The 17,673-nt window shown below is 40.9% G+C and overlaps 2 protein-coding genes across 3 annotated transcripts in view; one reads left to right on the forward strand and one right to left on the reverse strand.

Moving 5' to 3' along the window:
• Positions 1 to 7,405, forward strand: part of LOC134181408 (synaptotagmin-10-like) — a 13,631-nt gene extending 6,226 nt beyond the window's left edge. Inside the window, exons 3-8 of one of the 2 annotated variants that reach the window (XM_062648684.1) lie at positions 3 to 193; positions 2,354 to 2,618; positions 4,438 to 4,617; positions 4,698 to 4,774; positions 6,385 to 6,514; positions 6,912 to 7,405. In XM_062648684.1, the coding sequence (XP_062504668.1) occupies positions 3 to 193; positions 2,354 to 2,618; positions 4,438 to 4,617; positions 4,698 to 4,774; positions 6,385 to 6,514; positions 6,912 to 7,151 (1,083 nt within the window). In that variant the 3' untranslated portion in view covers positions 7,152 to 7,405. The remainder of the gene's footprint in view (positions 1 to 2; positions 194 to 2,353; positions 2,619 to 4,437; positions 4,618 to 4,697; positions 4,775 to 6,384; positions 6,515 to 6,911) is intronic. The other variant, XM_062648685.1, reaches the window with a different exon arrangement.
• A 4,536-nt stretch (positions 7,406 to 11,941) lies between these two features.
• LOC134181613 (protein Tob1-like) lies at positions 11,942 to 16,279 on the reverse strand. Its single transcript, XM_062648879.1, has 2 exons — positions 15,637 to 16,279; positions 11,942 to 12,184 (listed from the first exon to the last, which is right to left on the reverse strand). Exons 1-2 carry the CDS (start codon positions 16,241 to 16,243, stop codon positions 12,123 to 12,125), a joined length of 669 nt encoding a protein of 222 aa, XP_062504863.1. The 5' UTR covers positions 16,244 to 16,279; the 3' UTR covers positions 11,942 to 12,122.
• Positions 16,280 to 17,673: the final 1,394 nt, after the last annotated feature.

Below are 17,673 nucleotides of genomic sequence, written 5' to 3' on the forward strand. Positions count from 1 at the left end.
AGGGTAATCTAGTGCTTTTGGAGACTCTTTTCAAGCAGCTGGACTCTAGTGGCTGTATAATTCGGACCACAGGAACGTGTGGAGAAATTCAGCTAGCACTGCGTTACTATGACGACAGAGAGTTGCTGATTGTGAAACTAATTCAATGTAAAGGATTGGAAGTCAAAGATGTGAGGTCCAACAGCTCAGACCCGTAAGTCAATCAACCGTTTCATTGATAGAGAATCGAGTTGTACATGAATACGTTTCTCAAAAGCAGATTTTGATATCAATTTTACTAGAACATTGTGATTTCTATGTTTTCTAAAGTTTTATGGAGTAGAATTTAAAGGTATGCATGCTAGCTTCCTAGTCTTGCGTAGTCAGACCATCTCTGCCATCATCCGTCTGGCGGGTAATGGTTTGGTGAACAGCCTTGATGTGCTCTACCCCTAAACTTTAGTGGTCACCAATGATATGTTTTAGCACATACAGTAGGCGATAGCACCATCTGGTGCGACTGCCAGCGGACACATTTCTCGAAGAATGTAGGTGGAGGAGATAGTCTGATTACGTGAGACAAGCTAGATTCCCAAGTTACTACACTCACTGTGTGCATGAACTCTGCAAACGTTTTGTCCAAGCTGATTAACTAAATGATAGCATTGAAAGAAACTAAACTATTCATGCTCTATTTGTAGCAAAGTGTTAATGCTGGTGTATTGTGTCTCTATTTTTAGTGTTAATTAGACAAATGATTTTATCTTTTGTGTTATGCAGTTGCCTGTTTTATGCAAAAGTTACTGTAATGTGCATCAGGTGGCTAATAAGATGGCACGAAGATGCTTTTCCGATATAGTTTTGACAGCAAGAACAGCGACTGATCTAGGTCCCACCATAGTGTGTTGTGGGGTTAGTAATTTAGTGAAGACTAGCTCATTAGCCCATTCTTCACCCGGGAAAGGTAGTTAACACAAATTCCCATTACTCTAATTTCATAGATGTTCGGCGATCTAAATTTTGGGCAAAATTAGGTTGCTGCTATTACGGCGTACATTAATTTTCGGCTTAAGGTGGTTTACAGGAACCTTCACATACTAAATACATACAGTACTAGACGCATATCATATCATTCGGCGCGTGCTAAACTACTACTACATAAGTAGTCTCGCGTAGCCAGCCCCTCCCCATTTTTGATTAGCGCGACATGCGATGTGGAAGTTCAAATTCTTGGGTTTAGGTGTCAAAGTCCTATGATACTTATGTTGTGCTCTGGAGAGCTGCCTCACAAAGGCGTCTCAATTCTCGACAAGTAGGCGACAGATGTACTCGAATACTACTGCTGCTGTTTTCATTGCAAAAGGAGATCAGTGGCACTGGTTGTCACCGAGAACGTGACAGTTGTGATCTCTGACAGTCACCCACACGGCCAGAAAGGTGCTCTCATTGCAGTTTCTACTGGGATTGAACCTGCAATTCGCTTTTTGTGCAATCATCTCTACGGAGGCATAAACAATAGGCGAGGAGCTGATGTTTGCTTTCTAGAGAAAGTGCAAGAGGTTGTAATGTAGTAGTAATTTCACAATTTTATTTGTTTGGTCAAAGTGCTAACAGTTGCCCAGATTTTTGGCAAACATATAAATGTGCTTATAGTACATATACTAATAGTACTAGTAATGTCTGTTTTGAATGTTTCAGAAGAAACTAATCCAACATTTGAATGGGCATTAAATTTGGGTGGACATTTAATTTGGGCATGGCAGACTCTTTGCCGAAATTGCCAAATTAAATAAATACCGAAGCATGCATTGCATTATGGTGTGGAATGCAGTCTTCATGCACGGTTTTGTGGCGATTTTTAGGGCAGTTTTGGCGTGAATTATGTTACAGACAGACAGACAGACAGACAGATCAGACTTTATAGATAGAGAGATTTACCTAAAGCCATCGTAGATCAATGTAGTATGGTCTGTGAATTATGCGTTTGCGGACTGTCAATTAAGTTAATGTGTTTAAGTCTAAATTGTGAGTTGGTTACTTTTTTGCTAAATGATTGCAAGTTGCTTTTGCTATAGTATTCCATTATAATATAATAATTTAAATTGGGACAACCTTTTGTAATGAAGAATTTTGCATGACAAAATGTTTGGTATTTACAGTAGTGTACTGATTTAATTTGTAGTGGCCCATGCCTACCTCATTGTCACTACACATTTTGAATTGTTTTTAATTACATTCTGCTCTCACTGTCCATTGTTGAAATCGGAATGCTGACCGACATTGACATCGTGTGTGTTGTGTTTTGTTTGTATAGTACAGCGTATGTAAATAATGGTATGTGTGTGATATTTATAGTTTATTTTTCTGTTTGTAGTTATGTTTGCTTTGCTGTCCTACCAGCTCCTGGAATGGATAATCAGCAGCGGAGTCGGACTGTTATGAAAAGCCTCAATCCTTTATACAATGAAATGTTCACATTTTCAGTAAGCAATGGTCGCCTACCTCAATCACAATTGCACTGCAGTGTGTGGGACTATGATCGTATCACTACTGATGACTTTATTGGACAAGTCTGTCTCAACCTTTGTGAAGTTGATTGGACTGACCGTGAACCACATTGGTATGATCTTACTGACAAGGTACAAACATATTTCTACAGTTTAAGAAGTAGTACACATAACTAAAGCTCCTAGTAGAAATTATTTTAGTTGGTTTTATGTGTTTTGTTAACTTAAGGATTACGGTTTATGAGTAACTTACTCAATTGCAGCTGGAGTGTTTTGCCATTGCATATATGGCAACGTACATGTGAAAAGTTGAATGCAAGTTCTCACCTGTAACTGTCAAAGTGTTGAATTTTGCTTTTAATGTGTCTACCAAGTGTTTAATTGACTTTGTACTGTAATTTGAAAAATGGTATTTATGGCAAGTGGTGTTATGTCGTAGTTCAGTAGGGAATCATCAGATCTGTATGAGATATGAAAACATCTAGGACCTTGCGTTGCAGGTTAATCTGTGTTTGCTTTTCTCGACTCAGAAGTAATCAGAATAGATTAATGCTTGATCTTTGGCTGGAGGGGAAAGGTCATATAGTACAATGAACATCATATAGTATTGTATTAAGACTAGCTCACCATCCCGTTCTTCGCACAGGCAGATTAGCTATTACTGGTATCCTGTTCTGAGACTATTGATTGTTATATAGCTAGTATCCCGTTGAAGGCAAAGGATAGATGTGGGACTTTAGTACACGGCCCCTTGCAGCCTCAGTTGGCATCACATGTCAGTGCTTTTCAAACTGAGCCTGGCCCCAGGAAATGGTCAGGGCAGGCCCAAAGTTTTCCAGAGTAGTGCACAGGAGTTGGAACTTGAGAAAATACTGACTTCTCAGGTTGGGGAGCTAAAACTGCCAATTGACATCAAACTCAAGTAATTTAGACTGACTACACTGAACAGTGCTAGGCGTTCTTTAAATTAAAAGCAATGGAAGCAGTAAAAGGAGCTAGATCTGTTATACATGCAGATGGTTCTTTATTATTGCCATCAACTATGTATACAGAAACTGCATACATTTCTGTGCCAATGTCTATAAGTACTGTATATATTTCATGGTAAGTGGATTCTGCATCGATTCTGTCCCATAATGACTTCACAAATGCACCAACAAGAAAACAGTCAGTTGTACTTTTGAGGTTTAATAATTTTATTAAGTAGGTTCTTGTAGAATACTTTAGATCAGTGGTACAACATGGAATTATGAGCTTTTCTCGTCTCCACTTTCTCTGTTTTGTATATTTATGTTATGCCAAAACTTGTCAGTAGTTGCTTGTGGCTGTGTTTATTTCATCTACTTTGTCTGATGCTAGTCATTCAATCGGTAAACAAATCCAAGCAATTTAGGATGTTTGACTGTCACAGGCTGACCATCAATGACCTCTTTTCTCGTTTATAGTTGACTCAGTTTCTTAGCCATGTGAACGACTGATGTGAATTACCATACTGTCACTCATTTTAGTAATGTTGTTTTTGATATCGTTGGTTTGAACTTTTTGCAGATCAAAAGCAAATATTTCCATAGCTGTGACTTTCGCATTGTGCATGTGTTAAACATGCCAACTAACATAAACCACCAATCATCTTGAGCCTCATACATGTAATTTTAGAGAAATACTGTACTGGTTCCTTGTTTGTTTGTCAAGTTGTGGGACTTAATGTTTTTAATTTTATTTTGCTAAAGCCGACTATTGCTTTGCTGTCTGTCATGTTGGACAGATGCACGCATGACATTAATTACAGCAAATTGGTAACAGGGAAGATCGAGGGAAGAATGAAATGACTTATGTTACAATGTAAGCTGTGTGCAACTATATGTTTATTAGATTGCTGCTAACATGCAGTAGTGGCACATGAACTGCATTTAACTTTGAATGCTGTAATTTTTGCTATTTTTTATGTCAGGTTATCTGTTCTCTGTTTGGATATGTTGATGTGACAGTGGAGTTCAATTTGCCACATTTTCTATTGGTGACTGTGCATTGCATCAGAGATTTACACATTGTGGAGACTGCAGCACCGTCCTCTCTTAAACCATATGTTGTTTGCTCTGTTACTGGACTAAATCAAACACACAGGACACCAGTCAGCAAATAAACCATTTTGATTAGTGTTTTCTCGTGCAGGAAATTTAAATAATATTATTGTATTTTTCTATTTTGTAGGCGTATGAAGTGAGTAACTGTATTGTTGTTGATGAGTCATTCGAATTCTCAATGGCAAAGGAAGAACTACTTGGGAGGTTTGTCTACCCGACATGTATTGTTTGTAGCTTGTTTGTATGTGTAGCAGCTGTTCATTTGTTATTTAATATTAATTTACTAATGAACGTTGTTGAATTCTTTTTTGCATCTAAATCAAACTGCATGTTGTCAGCATCACTGGAACTTGCAAGGACAGATTTGTTTGTGTACGGGAATATATGAGAATTTCTGAATTGTATGCAAAGTCACCAGCTTGTTACTGGGACAACAAACAGTTCTGTATGTGCAATGTTGTTAGTACTGCACTGTTTATGAGTAAACGTAATAAACAATGAAGTAAATATGAATGTGAACAGGGATTAATGTATGATGTATTTTAATGTGTAAGGAAGTGCAGTTTTCTTTGATTGCTTCTGAAATTGCTCAGCCAGCATATACGATTTTATTTTTATGCAATGTACCATAACAAACCAGCTGCTTTAGGGTTTTTATTACTATTTTAGAACAAGGCTGGTGGTATTCAGTGCTTGCTTATGAGTTTCAGTATTGTACACCTGAGGATTATCACCAGTTGTGGATCCAGGCCAGAAAAGTGTGGTGTAAATTGTCCAACCATTCTAGTTTGCACCACCCTTTTTTTGGCCTGGATCCAGTTGGTGGCTAGCATAGTATACATTAATTATACTGTTCAGTATGTTCAAGAGCGACATTCTGCAAGGATATTTCTAGCAAACTTCATCCGAATTGCATCATAATCTGTAGTTGAAGTGCAAGTTCATTAAGCCATTCTTGACCCATTGTAAGACTTTATGTGGTTTTGAGATTATTCAGGTGACTGATACTGCTCTGACAGGTACAACTGGTTACAGAAAGTGTACAAATGATCCCTGTAATTGATAGAGTGGATGGTAGGAAATAGTTTATGTTCACATTGTTTGATAGTGCTCTTGGTTCCAAGAACGTTTCCCTCATGGTTGCTCCATGGCCATTTAGATTCCTAGCGAAGCAGTTTCATATTTAGGTTATCTTGTGAGGGAAGATCATAATAGTAAAGCTTTGCTGGTTCAGTGGCATGCACACTTGCAAGTTCTACCATGACAGGTGATCCCTGCGGAATCATTCTTCTAGTTGACTCAAAAGATGGTCTAGGAAAGCGATTGTGATTGTACGCTCACAATACTGATCTTTTGGATCTTCAGCTGGTGTGTATTCTGCTGTCAACAGCATCGCGGAATTGATGGACTATCAGCACCAACTTCTTCTGCTCTTTTGCTTTCCTGTCCTTACTAACGACCTGAAAAAAGGCGGTGTCTAGGCGCCCAGGTACCACCCTGGATCCGCTACTGACACCTAATAAAAGCACTTAGTTCTCAGTTCTGTCACATTTTGTGGTCATTCCTCAAGGCGTCAGGTTACTATCAGGCAAGGATTTCTGTTGCTACAGTGTACTCATAAATGATAGTAGCAGTAAATTGTTTAGCCATGAGTTGCAGTACTAACAGTGAAGGTATAAGTTTACACTGTAGTAATGCTGCTTTTTTGTAGGAACTGTACAAAGTTCTTGTATGTTGTAGGGAGGGTATTTTGTAGTCATGAGGTATGCAGATTGCATTGTTCAGTTGTCTATTATCCGTGGCTTTTATTATAGATATGTTGTTGTGAGTGTTTCTGACGCGCAAAATATTTCAAAAAGCCAGTGGCAAGGACAGTGTGTTATTGCACTTTCCGAGGTTGTTCCTCATGAACCTGTCAAAGACTCGTACGAGTTGGGAACACCAGTAAGTCATATTGTCAATTAATGGTACACGCTGGAGATTTGCAATCATAGGCTCGCCTATGCAAACTTGAAATTGTGCCACAGTTTATATTATTAAAAAATTCACTAAACTTCTTTAATTGATTAATTATGCCTATCCAAATATATAATTGCGATCAATTGCTCTGCTTTTTTTCGCGCTGCAAACATTCTCTGCAAAGTAGGGCGTGCACATGCAATAGCTAAACTGCCTTGGCACACGAGAGCGCGATTCAAACTTCTTCTTCAAACTATGTACGAATAGAGAATAGAATTTGTCCTTTACTACGTCATGAGGTGAATTGTGAGCGTGTACGTTTAGATGCTGTACTAGCAGATATAACTCTATAGTCTCTGGCCGTATACTCTCTTTGTTGCAGAGAGAATATCATGATATTCATATGACATCAGCTCAACAGTCTGCTCTTGCCAACGAGTTCCAGCAAGCTCTAGTAGCCCATGCTGCCTTTCGCCAACCGTCTTGGTTGTTTGAGAAGAAAAAATCACGCCGCAAAGACAAAGGAAACAGGATGCTAGCAGTCACATCTAAACGAGGTGGACAGCAGAGTGCACTAACAGCAGCACTCACATTGCAAAACGGGCAAGTGGACAGCATATAGTGCACTAACAGCAACATTCACATTACATAAAGGAAAGGCTAGGCTGCACATACATGGTCATGGCAACTTACAAAATTAGTTGGAGATATAATATAGATGCATGACAACATGCGTAGACATTCTTTATGTGATAAACATATTTGAATGTAGATTTTACTAAGACATCAGTTGTGATGATAGTTAGTAACTTACGTTGGCATATCAGTTTTACATGTATCTCTGCTCAAAGATTTTGACGTTGTTCACTTGTCGTACAGGTTATCTAGCAACAATCTAAAGGTATCCACACCAACGACGCTGCTGCTTCGTACAATACCTCTAGTATAAAATGATTAAGAAACTTTTGCTTCTGTAGTATTAAGGGAAGCTGTGTTGTCACGCTCGCTTCTTCAGCTAGAGATGAGCCTTCTGAAGAACCACGATGCGAAGTATTACGAATTTCAATGCCATTTCACCTTTAAACGCGCTACTTTTGGATATATATGACTTTGGAATAGCAACTGGTGACGTTTGCGGTAGTCTGCGTTCATCTGTACTTCTTGATGTTATGTCACCTATTGTGACGTCGCACATTTATTGTGGCATCACAAACGCTCGCGTCATTACAGCAAACCCGCCTGTACTCTGTCAAAATGCTCCCAAAAAGCGCTCTCTGTCTGCTATTTCGGCAAAGGCAAGGCGACGAAAGTTATCACTGCAACAGGAAAAAGATGACAAAGCTACTCGCTCGCCAATTAGAATTAAATTGACGTCAACTTGATCGAGCCAGCTGTCACTATCCAAAGCTAACGATCGAGCGGCATACGAAATCTAATTGCATGTAAATGGTATACTCGCTGCTAATTACTTAGAACATCTTACTGTAACGTACTAACATTCTAGACAAAATACTCTCATGGTAATTCCTCACAATTAAATGCACCCGGGCGAAGCCGAAAAATGTAGCTATATATATATATATATATATATATATATATATATATATATATATATACAACCGTCAACAGCTCATATATATATATATATATATATATATATATATATATATATATATATATATATATTCTTATTGCAGATAACAACTACCCGTCCCCTGCCAAAGTTGGCAAATCCCAAATGTCAAACTCAGTGTCAAATCGCAAACTAGTGCAAATCATACGTGCGTTAAACTGAAATAAGCGAACTGAAAGCTGTTGCAGTAAGTTACTGACTGCCCTACTAAAACTTATTCTGCTCTTTGCTGTGGTCTTGGACGCGATAACCTTCAAAGTGGCAAGACTGGAAGACGTCCACAAACCAAAAGACTCCACTATTATTGGGTAGAAGTAACCTCCTGCCGCATTGACTTCGCTGTCGTGTCGATGGTCTTTCTCTTCTTCACCAGCCATTGCAGCGGCTCTAGCAGAAATGGCGGATTTAGCGACGTACGCCGGCTGCATGGTGTTTCTTAGCGAAACGTCGAAATAACCTGGTCGTCCATCAGCGAAATCTGGATGAAAGATATCTCCAGGGCGGCTATTGCTGTCTGGACCACAACGTTGCTCGAGCTGAGCGCCTTCGTTATCCACCAGTAATGCGTGATATATGATGTCCCTCAGTGCATCGTGGCGTTTAGAACGTAAAGAACCGTGACCACATCCAAGAAGATGGTCGCCAAAGCAATCAATTACACGCCCACAGGAACAACGTATTGATTGTGAAGGAGAAATAATCGGAATTCCAAGCCATAGCTTCAGAGCAACTGTAAATTCATGCGGAGCCATGGATAGGCCTAACCTAGCGTTTGGAATGGTCCGTAACCATGCTGCAGCATGAACTGACGACTCTGTGTTGAGACGTGCCTTGTCTCGAAGACTGCTTGTGTCTTTAAGGGTGGAGAGCAATGCGTCATCCAGCTGCCTCTGTAATACACGTTGAGACTCACCAGACGAGTTATTAGGATGACCGTCCGCGCCGTAACTAGCCAGAACTTGTCTATAGCGGACAAGGGCGTTTTCTTCACCTGGGATGGATATCGGCGTACAAGGTGATTCGACAAACATTGGTGACGTTGGAACTAACACATGTGTAGGCAACTTCTTGTTCTGGACTAGAAGGCGTGTTGAAAGCTCCCGAGAAGCTTGACAGCTACCAAGAAAAGCGGCAGCCGAAGTTGTAGCTGCCTGTCTCAACCCCAGGCCTCCCATGCGCATTGGTAGAGCAGCTTGCTGCCAAGAAGCATCAGGCAGAGAAGTCTTAGTTATAAGTTCTAGAGAACGTCGTGTCCCGGTGTCAAAGCGTGTCCAGTGGTGATCAGTTGTGCCCGGAGGAACTGTTCTGAGAAGATTGTTGATTTTGCAGAGGCTGAGGCAACTGCGAAGTAGATGAAGCTCGACTTGGGGGTTGTTCAATTCTGGCAGAAAGCTTTGATTTTCAAGCACACTGTCAACCCTTTTGCCTACAATGGCACTGTAAAAATCATCCGTTCCACAGACGGGTGACCCAAGCAGCTCAACTACGGTATCTTCAATGCAGATGCGGCGGATTTGTGATGGAAACTTAGGAAATGATTGATCACCTGACGGCCAACAGACTTCGCACTTCTTCAGGTTGAGTTTTAAACCAAAAGACGGTCCATTGTTAATCAATGAATTCAAGAACGAAGAAACAGCGTCTCTGGTCCCAACAAAGGTACCGTCATCAAGATACCAAACGTGAAGGAAAAGTCCATCGATTGGACCAATGGTGTCCAACAATTGAAGGACTACAAGCGAGAAAAGCAGAGGACCCAGAGGGTCACCTTGCTGCACTCCAGTTGTTGACAAAATACGATGTTGACCAAATCTTAATTCTCCTATAGTTGTGTAACACCACTGCACATAGGGAAATAAATCAGGCAAGTCTTCCTTGACACGCTCCAAAAACGATGAACGGTCACATTCATTAAATGCATTTTGCATGTGTATATATATATATATATATATATATATATATATATATATATATATATATATATGTTTAACTGTTAGGTCAGTGAACAGAGCGTACAGGAGAGGAATTCGCAGAGGTCTAGGAATGCGGGATAGAGATTCTATAACTGATAGATTGGGCAGCTGGTTAGTGGAAGCAGCAGACAAGATGAAGAAAGAACAACTGTTATTCTTAAAACGGTGCAAGTATTCAAGTAATACCATAGTAAAATGTGTTGGATGTTTAGAGTACAGGCGCAAGCCTAGGTCTCACAATTTGATAACTTGTTCGTACAAGTCCTTAAAGACTCTAGTGTCTACGTAGAAGTTATTTAGTCTGTGTGTGTTTGTTTGTTTTATGTAGGTTCGTGTATGTGTTGCCCTGGGAACTGTACCTTTTAGTGTGCTACAAACATCAATAATATGTATATATATACATATATATATGTGTATATATATATATATATATATATATATATATATATATATATATATATATTATAGTGTAGGATATATTTATTACGTACAGGAACATCTATTAGAAATGCCCTAACCAGCGGCTTAGCCAGCTGCCTTCACGTGTTGCCAGTGAAGATTCCTCTCACTGGCAGGGGCGTAGCCATGTTTGCACATGACGATGAGCCTCGATTGTCGGATCAGCGGCTGAACCTACAATGTAACAAGTGTAATTGACTCAAGCTGCAGCCAGTTAGCAACCTCCAGCTAGAGTGACTGCTCGGAGTATAAATGAAAATGCGCATTCCCTCTATTTATTCCGGTCTTCATTTGGTTTGCTAGTCGCTGATATGAGAGACAAACGTATATCGGTCTTGGGCTGATGAAGACAGATCTTCGGGCCAAAACCGATTGAATGGTTTGGCACACCATGCAAGTGCACTTACATAATATTATAGACTCGAGCCAGTCTCTCCCGGATTGTCATTCTGGAGGATTGACAATCGGATGACAATGAATCTGGAGAATGACAAAGACGGAGAGAGATTGGCTCTATCACCGACAGCGTGTAGTTGACCAAATTGTTGATCGATTTGTCACTTTGCATGGTGCTGTCCAGTATTTTTGACAATGAGGAGGTAAATGCAGGCCCTTCGTTAATTTGAAATGGAAGTGGTCGCATACCATCTAGCTAGCTAGAGACTATAGTTCTACATGTAGCTAGGAACAATTGATGGATTTCTAGTTGTAAGTGCTTGGAGCACTAATGTGATATCAATACTGAGCTGAGTATTGTGAGTATTGTGCACCTATTCCTATGGCACCTTTCCCAATTGCGCCCAAAACAGCAAGCCGTCACGTGCCGTGAAGAGTGTGTGTGAGGGCCTGCGCCCTTGCAACACTGTAGGGTTAAGACTTAGGGGACATGAAAGTTACCTACTTCGTCAACGTTAAAATTTTACTTCCCGTATAATTGGTGTCAGCGATTGCCTTCGTGTTTGGCCGTTGTAACGATTCTTCTATTCAAGATTTTCAAACCCTTACCGGTTTGTGATTGGCCGACAGTACATATACGTGCGACAAAGCGAATACTCTACATGCTTCATGATTGGGTCATTTTGACCGCAACGAAAGCGTACACATTTTGAGTAACAGACGCGCACGCGCACACACCTAGACACACACACGCACGCACACCCAGCCACAGCGCAAACTGGAAGTGCTGCGCTACTCGCACAGTAACATGACTTTCCAAGTCTCGCTTCCGACGGCTCACGGGTGGTGGAATATGAATCTAACTATTTTCTGCATGGGCATCGGTTCGTGATGCTAGCAAAACGGTTCAAATTAGAAGACAAACGAAATACTAGATCTCTAGAGCTTGAGCCGAAAACTTTTAATTAATAAAACAAGTCAATAATGATAGAAATCTAGAGTATATAATATCAAGATCAGTAAATGGCAATTGATCATGAGTCGCTTAATAAATTACAGTTATGCTGAGCTATAAGTGTAGCATTATACTTTCCGAGAGTAGCGTGTTTTTAGCACGTTACTTCCACTAACTCTACGAGAAGTGGTTGTAAGCAGATGCAGATTTATCCATCAAGTAGAAGTCGCTATTCGTATCTAAAAAGTAAATACAACTCAGCTTACAGGCATCATAAATACAGGCAGATCGATCGAAACATAATCTTGCTAATTAGCGTACTGCACTTGCATGTATTATTACTTGTCATATTTATACTTTGAATTAGATTCTCTTTAATTAGATATAAAACAGCCTTACGAGTCTGTGATATAGCGCCGCTACGAACTTTAGTTTTACTAGTAATCCAAGTTGAGAGCATGCACCTACCAAACAACATTCTTATAGAGAGATAGTTATAAGTCGAAACGTTTCTAATTTAACCACAGGGTCGTACATGCAGAATGTGATCATGCATGCATGAGGGAGTGACAACAGACACTAGAGACTAAAGTGATTACAGGCCTGGATCCAGATGGGGTTCAGGGGGTTAAACCCCTCTTACAATAGGCGTGGTTCACCATTGATAAAAGGAATCGAAGAGAGTGCAGGGTCTCACACCCAGACGTATATAGTAAGAAAAATATTTGTGATGGCTGCTGCCTTTATGCATGTTATCTGGTCAGATTGCAATAAAGTTCTGCTTCTGCTACCACAGATGGGCTCTAGAACATTCTAGACTAACTATCTCAATAGATTTTGCTAGAAGTGATTACATTATATACGAGTATACCATAGTCAGCCTATCAAGTTAGTAGTCATTAACTTAAGCAATAAATAATTTCATTAGACAAGAGAAAATTTGTAATGCTATAAATAACTGCTACCAGGTCAACTCCCTCTTTCAGCCTCTGTCTGTCTGTCTGTCTGTCAACGCAAAACCGCAAGACACATTGCTCGATCAGTCCGAAAATTGTACCGACGGGGTATATTTTAGATGAGAGCAACATCGTATATATATGGTTTTGATGTCCGACTCATGTGGCTCTAGCCTCCACTCGCTGCGGAGCACTTTTCTCCTAGACAATTATACACCTGAGAGTCGGGTCTTTGCCAAATTTAATGCCCAATCCTGACCTCGGACGGTGCGCACGTAGCGTGTCATTTATTCCTGGCGACGTCGATACGAGCAAGATATTTCGCCTATATCCGCATCTTTGAAAATGCGCATTTGTCTTCAACGGAATATTCACTAACAATCAATAATCTAATCAGGCAGAGCGACAACAGTACCGTATCAAGAACGAACTGGGACGATGCATACGTTATTACCGCATGGTCTAGCCTGCAGGCAGGCAAAACTGTATGAAGAATTGAAATACTGTGGTACTGAACTGGCCTAGGAGGAGCTGAAATTAGGATCAATTGACAGCTAGCTCTTTATGTCTTTAATCTTTCGTCTGTCATTAGCAATTGTGGCGCCTACGTAATTACAGCGCTAAAGCTCTACCTAGAGTGTAGAGCACTTACGTAAAGCCCTTCATTAATTAAACATGACATTGTACAATAGGCCTTAAGCGCATTCGCAAGATTTAAATCAATACCTACTATAAAAAGCTGCGGTGGGACCAAAAATGCGTTTAGCGTCTCATTTTCGAGTGTTGCATTAGCAAACATGGGAACGGATGCAAACTCGCAATAGTTGCACTTGCGTGCAAGACAATGCAGCTATCAATCTGCTGGAACAATGGTCACTAAACACGGATATAGCCTAGATTCGTGGCAACAGCGAATATAGTAGTGGGGAGCGCTAATTAGTCACGAATGTTCTTGTTCAGGTTGCTCTGCGTTGGACCTAGGGCATTACCTGCACGACTGTGAAGACGACACACTACTACGCAGGTTGTAAGCCATGATTACGCGTGTTGTGCTGACTGTTGGTTGACAGTGAGGACATTACTGGCGTTTTCACACTAGGGTTAGCGACCTTGGTTAGCAAACTTAATTATAGATAACTACCGTTTTGCAGACCTCCTGAGAGCATTTAGGTGTCATATTCTTGGTTAGCACTAACCAGACTAGCAAGCATGGTTAGCAACATTAGCATGCAATTAGTGTGTATTACATTGCACTCTTCGATGGGCTCTTGTTACTTCTTCGTCGTCGGCAGTATGCAGCGATAGCCAGGCGGCGTCGACAAATCATTGCGTTACAGCGCAACGAAAAGCTGCTACGACTACTGGCGTCGATCTGCTGGTGTTTCCCAGGAAGTTCCTGCAAATATTTGCAGTACTTCAATTGGCCAGCTCCTGCTAGAAAACCCGAACAAACAAGCACGCCGAGGACGAACAGAGTGGCTGAAGCTTCACAGCTGCTGGTGGTGAGATCAAGCGCGTCTGGTTTGGAATGACGGGGAGTGAAAGAAAAACTTCAGAATGACAAAAACGACGTTCTTGCGTTTGTGTGCCGATACCAACCCCACTGCTGTTCATTACCGCCATAGAGGGTACCTGCAGCCTCTGTCCACGGACAGCCAAAGCTCCATGCTCTTCCATAATCAATTGTTACGCTGTTTTTCACGGATGCGAATGGCACATAATTTATGTACAGGTATGTTCTCAAGAGACAAGTGATAATGCAGGTTAGCTAACCCCAAACCAATTAAGTATTGTGTTTCAGACATCCTGTAGTAGTGAGAAAACGCTATACGTCAGTTATATTTATTACATTCGGATATCTAGCTAGAAAATACCTGTCTAAACAAACTCGTGTGATCTCACCAACGGATTCTAATAAACACTGGCGCATTCTGAACTAGCTAGATGCATGCTAAGCGTCGAAACACACATCTCTCAAGTCAAACACACCACAATGCGAGCAATCTACCTAACAACCTACTGCAAGATCAGTTTACATGGTTCATTACGTGTTCGCTAGATGATATATATATATATATATACACACACGCAATGTGATACTCGAAAATGAGCCGCTAAACGCATTTTTGGTCCCACCGCTGCCTTTGATAGTAGTTGTTGCTTTAAATCTTTCGAACTCGTATAAGGTTTACTTGATTTAGTTGCTTTAGTTAATTAAAACTTCCTGTTGCTATGTAAGAAACAACTGTTTCTCTACAAATTGCGTCTCGAGCAATGTAGGTGATAGCTCACGTACGAGGTTTAGTAATTTCACTACAAGAACAGACCTCCCATGTTGTTCTACCTATGAAGTGCTACAGTCAATTAATGACACGTAAGGTGCTCAACAGCCTCTACAAGAGAACCCTTCAAGCATGCATTTGCGACAAAGGACACTAAATCTGCATGTTAATTAATACATACAATACACGTATATTTTGCTGCATGATTTATTTAGTTGAGTTGTGTCTTCAGGCGATGAAGGGCAGCCAAGGCGGTAATAATGCTGCATGCACTGACGAGTTCCGGTACGTAAGACTGATCAATAAATTATGTTACAGTGGACTACCAACAATTTAGAATTTATCGTTGAGTCGCTTTCTAACTAAATCGAAAAATTAGGAAATCACTTATTTCTATACATATAGTAGTCAATTATGCAAGCGGGCTCGTTACACTTCATACAATATACTCACCTCTGTATCTCAGCATGCACACAGATCCCAATCTGAGTTCATTACGAGATAAACCAGCCATTCTACGGCGTGACCATAACATCTCTAGCACCGTCTGCTCTTCTGCGTTGCTGTGCCGAAAAACCTTGTTTCCTTCGCTATTGGCCATCGATTTATTAACCGAAAGGCTGAAGTTCGTCGTGAAACGAGACAAGAGGTCGTGGTAAAGTTGACTAGACTCCGCAGACCTGGGAATAGGTCGCTCTGTGTACTCGACTTTTTGATCAGGAAAGAGGTAATGAACCGTTTCCGTCTCACCGGTACGGTAACTGACAAGTCCTGGATCGACCCACACGTGAAGATCGGTTGGCAAGCTGGCTAGAATTTCGTTTTCTGGAATGCCACTCTTTCTAGCGCAACGCGCGACCATGGGATCGACTGACTCGTCGAATTTCAGACATCGGTATGCTGTACCCAATTCAGGATTTTGAGGGTGCCAGTGAAGCCGAAAAGCAGCCTTCATCTCAATCCTCAAGAACTCTACCAGCTGGTCAACTCTTCTGCGAGGAAGCTTATTGTACAAATAACTGGAAAGAAAAACTATCGCTTTGTCAATTTCTTGCAACATTGCTCCACTCAAGAAATGTCTGCAACTGCCCGGACTCCAGAGTTGCAAAAGCTAGGACACAACTCGGTACCTACTCGAAAAAATGCAGGTGTTGAGAGGCGGCTCTTTCATTGAATTTCGGCGCTAAATCGCCCACATTTTTGAAGCTGGTCTTGTCGCTGCTTCTAGTTGTCACTCTAGTATTGACAAACCGTTAAGTAACAAATCTTCAAGTAGTAATTAATCCTAAGCAGTATTTTGAACATGAAATGTCAGCATGCTGAAACTGAACGTTGTGTATTTGTTACGCGCTCTAACCAACTTGCAAGCCAACCCAACCAAGCCAGAGTTGACAACCAAAATCACGTTGAAGGGTGAAATTGGGTCAGTTTACGTTCAGCAGAGGCAGATTGTTTTATTTGAACGCCTACCGCTAACAAAAGTTAAGCGCTAACTTTATGCAAAACAAGACCAGGCAATGGACAAAATGTTGAATGTCTCTATCTCTATGTAAAGTCATCGTAGACAACTTTGACAACTTCCTAGAAATCACTCGAGAGTTGCAAGACTGTACAACTACAGACAGTTGCTTCCTCCATCTATCTCGAAAGTCTGCTTCATTGTTCCTTCCATGTCTATCTTTCGACTTGTTGGAGATCCTATTTAATTAAATATTCTTCAGTCATAGGGCCCCAAAAGCCGAAGTGCTCGCTTCCTGATCGACTTGCTGAACCGGTACCCTTGAGCCTCACTATATACCCACGTGAGGGACCTTCGGAGTGCCAGACATTACTCAGTAAGCGAAAATAAGCGTCAAGCCCAGTGGCCTTGCCCAGGCCTGACCGTGCTCCGGTCGTATTGCACATGCGCATGACATGAATCATGGCGTAATGGTGAAATCAGTGCGGCCCTGTCGTTCCGATGCATGCGGATGATGTGAAACAGACATGCAACAAATAGCGGCCTTACTGCTGTGAAGGTAAAGAGTGTTTCAAATAGTTATGTCAAAATTATAGGTCCTCAAGTCAGAATAGAAAATGATTCCTGCTGTCACCTACTTCCTCTCAATTATAGTTGCTCTCCTAGATAGCTGGAGATGTTATTCAACAGCCGTCGAGCATTCTGTCTACCAAGACAGCTATAGCATCAAAATGACACAAATTACAATTTTAGTCTCTAAACAGACGCAATTCCGGAAGAAAGACGTAAGAATAACAGATTCCCGCAGGCTGCCAGCAAAATATCTACATTTGACGTATCACTAGCAGATAAAATTTTCTCGTCTAAGACCACTACGTACATCAAAGTGACACTATTACCCTATGAATCTAGTGTCCAAAACTTTGTAATTAATTAACCAATGTACAAGTCTGTTAGGCAACGATTACTCACCCCTATTGGTCATTACTCAGTACATTATTTAATGCCTTGAACGATGTCCAGAAAACAGT

Source organism: Corticium candelabrum, chromosome 6, assembly GCF_963422355.1.
Source record: "Corticium candelabrum chromosome 6, ooCorCand1.1, whole genome shotgun sequence".
In the NCBI taxonomy this organism is placed as follows: domain Eukaryota; kingdom Metazoa; phylum Porifera; class Homoscleromorpha; order Homosclerophorida; family Plakinidae; genus Corticium; species Corticium candelabrum.

Coding starts and splice junctions, on each gene's coding strand:
- LOC134181613 (XM_062648879.1), bottom strand. CDS start 16,243: ATGTTGCAAGAAATTGACAAAGCGATAGTTTTTCTTTCCAGTTATTTG. Junction 12,185..15,636: donor GTGCATGCTGAGATACAGAG/GTGAGTATATTG, acceptor TTTACTTTTTAG/ATACGAATAGCGACTTCTAC.